Source organism: Carlito syrichta, unplaced genomic scaffold, assembly GCF_000164805.1.
Source record: "Carlito syrichta isolate Samal-C Ts95f unplaced genomic scaffold, Tarsius_syrichta-2.0.1 Scaffold307329, whole genome shotgun sequence".
In the NCBI taxonomy this organism is placed as follows: Eukaryota; Metazoa; Chordata; class Mammalia; order Primates; family Tarsiidae; genus Carlito; species Carlito syrichta.
Window position 1 is genome coordinate 196,819 of NW_007251425.1, and position 4,093 is coordinate 200,911.

A 4,093-nucleotide genomic window follows, 5' to 3' on the forward strand; every position below is an offset into this window, starting at 1 on the left:
CGCTCCAGGTCCCCTACTTACGGCTTGGCCGCGGACGGGGCGGGCCACTCAGACTGGAGGGAGCCTGTCCCCGGGGATGCCGAGGGCGGGGTGCTGGCCTCTCTGGCTCTCCTGGCTAACCCTGGGAGGACCCACCCCAGAGACTCCGTCCACCCCACCCCCAGACCAGTAAACACCTTTCCCTGCAGGGGGGCGGAGAGCTGCGCAGGTCACGATGGAGAGTGCCACCTAGCGTCCAGGCTGGAGAAGGCCGAGAGGCGGCCCGGCGATGGGGGTGGGCTGGAGGGGAGACGCCAGCCGAGCCCCCCCAGCCCCACACCGCTCCGGGTCGCGAGGTCGCACCCAGCCAGAGGCTCTGTCCTGCTTGGCTCCTCATCCCCGCTTGACCTCCCCCCGGAGCACTGGCGCGTCCCGGTCCTGGAGGGAGCCCCAGCCTCGAGGTTCCCTGCTGTGCTCCTGGAATCCACCCTGGCCCAGGGCACCCGCTTCAAGGGGGGGCGTTTCCAGGGATGAGGTGGCAGCGGCCCTTCCGCAGCTCCCCATGAACTTCCCTCTGGGCTGGGCTGGCTTTGGAGAAGTCACTTGGCAGCCAGGCAACCAAAGTGAGGACAACTCAGGCCTGGGAAACAAAAGCCGGAGGCCAGCCCCTGTCCCTCAGTAGCTGTGTGTCCTCGGGCAAGTGGCTCCGTCTCTCTGGGTGGTGGCATGTGTTCTCCAAGGGCCCTGGGGCCCAAGCGTTCCTTGGCTCTGACATGTGGCCCCATAGGGAGAGTGGGTGCCTGTGTGCAGTGGGGGAGAGGGTGCCTGGCTGGGTGGAGTGCCCGGCCGGGTGGACAGATGGAGCCCAACTTTTGGATGTCCAGAATCTCCAGAAGGCCAGCTCAGGGCACTATCTTCCCTGGATCCTGGTAAGTGCAGGAGCCGCGGCTTCAAAGGCCGCAGTTACCATGTGAACAAAAAAAAAAAAAAAAAAAAAAAAAAAAAAAACCCCATCAACAGCTGCGAGTGTGAAGCTGGGCTGCTGTGGGGGAACAAAGAACCGCAGAAATGACTGGAGAACATCAGGCCCTTCTCCATGGAAACCACCGCAGGATGGCCCAGCATCCATCAGTTCAGGGGCCTGGTTCCCATGGCAACGGCCTGCTGGCTACGTGTGTGACGCGCGTGCCTGGTGGCTCTAATGGCAGCCTCTTCTGCCTGGTGCAGCAAGAGTGTCAGTGGCGGGAGATGACGCAAGCCTCCTGGGCTTGGGGGGCAGGGAGGGAACATTAAGTGCCATTTGAGGTCTCTGTGCCCTGAGCATCCTGAGATAAAGGGCCCAGATTTCCGACGCAGCCAGGGCAGATGCTGGGGCATGGATGCATCCCCTGGTGTGTGTGCGTGTGTGCGTGTGTGCATGTGTGCATGCGTGCAGGTGACCAGCTGCAGCTGGAGGCGAGGGGTGGATGCAGCAGCTGTGGGAGGGAGGAGCACTCAGAGAAGAGACAGCGAGATGGCCCCAACCGCAGCATTCCTGTTCGGTGGATGTCTGGGAATCATGGAGATCTAGTTTAGAGCTGGGTGGGGGCCTGGAGTGACCATTTAGGCGACCCCCTATTTGCAGACTGAGAAGCAAGGCCCTGGACAGGATGAGGGACCGCGAGGGGGCCGTGAGGGGGGAGTCAGGAGAGAAGGTGCTGTCTCTGCAGAACCCAGGATGGGGTGGCCCCGGTGTGGTCTGTGGAGAGTGGCCTGGGTGGAAGAGGACAGCGGAGAAAGGGGCCGGGCAGAGCTGCTGGGGCCACCAGATGGCCACGTTGGGCCCCAAAGTGCATAGCTGGGTGACATCTGTGCATTTCCCATATAGAAGTGAGTTAGAGCTGCTTTTGTTTCTGGGTAACTGGAAGCATCGCAGGCTTCTGGAAAACTGGGCTTGGATGCTCCCCTGCCAAGCCACCCAGACTGCCACTACTTTTCCCGTTCCTGGGCCGCCCTCGCGTGGCCAGCCGCTGAACTGACTTTTTCCAGTTGGGGATCCGCAGGCGGGTAGAGAGGGAGCCAAGGCTTGCCAGTGTCCCGCTCGCCAGTTCCTGCCAGACCCAGGGAGGCTGGAGTGCTGGCCTGGACCCAGCCTAGGAGCCTATGCACACAGGCCAAGGGGGTACCCTCCACCTCCTAGCTCCTGCGAGACTTGGGTTCTAGGGAGCATCTAAGTGTCCAAGGACCAAAACTCCTGGGTCCTAGGACTTGGAGTGCCTGGAGACCAGCCCCTCTCAGCCATTTACAGAGAAGGAAACTGAGGCCTAGGGAGTCAGGTCTCAAGGAGTTAGGACCAGAAGACAGCTCTGATTCCCAGCTCTGACCTTCCCACTGTAGCCCAATCCAAGCCCTCTCTCCCTGCGCCTTTGAACTACTGTCTTAAGCCACATGGGGGACAAGATATCCATCTGGCCTTTGGGGGGGACCATGGTAGGCACTAAGAGGATGCCGCTGAACTCAGTGTCACTGTTAAGAGCAAGGGGCCAGAAACAGGGTCACACGGAGCCACGCCAATAGGAAGATCCTTCTGGGCTCCTTCCAGTGGGGGTGGGGCCAGATGGACATGCGCCAGAGAGGCAGGCGCCTCGCTGAGCCCTTTCCTCAGTGAGGCCCCACGACAACCCCAGGAGGTATCATAGCTCCAGTTTTAGAGACAGGAAAGAAAAGATGACCTTGCCCAAGGTCACTGGTTAGTAAATGTGGAGCCAGGATTTGGAGCCAGACTGTCCAGGCCTGTCCCGTGCTCCTAACCACATACACGCGATTTTCAGAAGATCCCGGACACAGGCACAGTGTCAGCAGCTGGCCTGTCCAGACCCTGCCTTATTCCAGGCCACTCCTGTCCTGCGGCAGAGACACTGCCTGGGTTGATATGGGATCTTTCTGAGGGCTGGGGCACTTGTGACAGATTTTCTTAGCTCTGCCAGAGGCGAAGGAGAGAGAGGAGGTATGTTTCCCTTGGTGTTCTCCAACCTGTGGGGCCATGGACAGCCTCCTCCTAGGGTGGCTATGTCCGATGGGGCCCCGTGGTGGACGTGCTGCTCCCTGAGCACCCAGGCAGGCTGGGGAGGGGTCAGAGACCACATGCCCATGTGTGGTGGGGTATTTGGGGAAAGCTCGGGCCGCTCTGTCTGCATCCTGTGCTACTGTGCTCTAGAAAAAAGGCAAAGATTTCTCAACTGCTTGTCTCTCTGAGGCAAGGCATTCTAGTCTTTGGGGCAGTGGTTCTCAATCTCAGATCCCTGGGAGCTGAGCCAACCCCGGGGGTGGGCAGGGTGGGCACAGCTGGAATCTTGCATCCCATGGCATGTGTTTGATTTTGCAAAGGGTCAGATTGACTTAGAAGGAATCTTAAGGATCATGACCCAGAAGTTGGGCCCTGTTCAATTTGGATAAGAGATTTTTCCTTGTTCCTTTTTTTTCCCCTCAGGGGAGAGCGTGAATGCAGTCCCCCACCACTATAAATTATGCAGTCGGGTTTCCCACATTTGGGGAAACTGCAGGGTCAGCACATCCAGAGTGCAACGGGTAAGCCTCACCCTGGGAAAAGCACCTTCGTGATCATGGTATCTTCCCCGCCAGCTAAGTATTTTTGCTTGTTCTTGCTTGGAGAAGCCAAGCAAGATCAGTGGCTACAGATGACCCATAATGGTGATTTTCAAATGTTGACAGCAACCCTGGGACTCCTTTCCTTAAAACAAAGTAAAGTGAAACATAGGTGAACTCAGCACACAAGACTGTCCTGGTTGGAGCTGGGAGGGACGTTTTTCCTCCAGGGACACCCTGACTTTACAGCTTCTGGCTCCTGTGAGGTCTGAAAACCACTGCTCGGGGACACAGGGAGGGCAAGGCTTTGTGCTCATGTCCCAGAGCTTCACCTGAAGGATGGCCACATGCAAGCTGGCTTCCTGCGGCTGTGCGATGGCGGGTGAGAGGGGAGGTGACAGGGCCGTGGTGGCTTACCTCTGGGTAAGACCACTCTGGGGAGTAGTCGGTCACCATGAACACCCGTCCGCTGTGCTGCAGCATTCCCAGGGTGCCCTGGGCCGAGGCGGCCGAGACCACCTCGGCGACG

At 59.1% G+C, this 4,093-nt stretch overlaps 1 protein-coding gene across 1 annotated transcript in view; it reads right to left on the reverse strand.

Moving 5' to 3' along the window:
- The window catches only part of CAMTA1 (calmodulin binding transcription activator 1), a 294,680-nt gene that overhangs the window by 80,485 nt on the left and 210,102 nt on the right, over positions 1 to 4,093 (reverse strand). Inside the window, 1 exon segment of the mRNA XM_021715722.1 lies at positions 3,982 to 4,093. This exon segment is cut by the window's right edge and continues 22 nt beyond it. Coding sequence (XP_021571397.1) covers positions 3,982 to 4,093 — 112 coding nt within the window.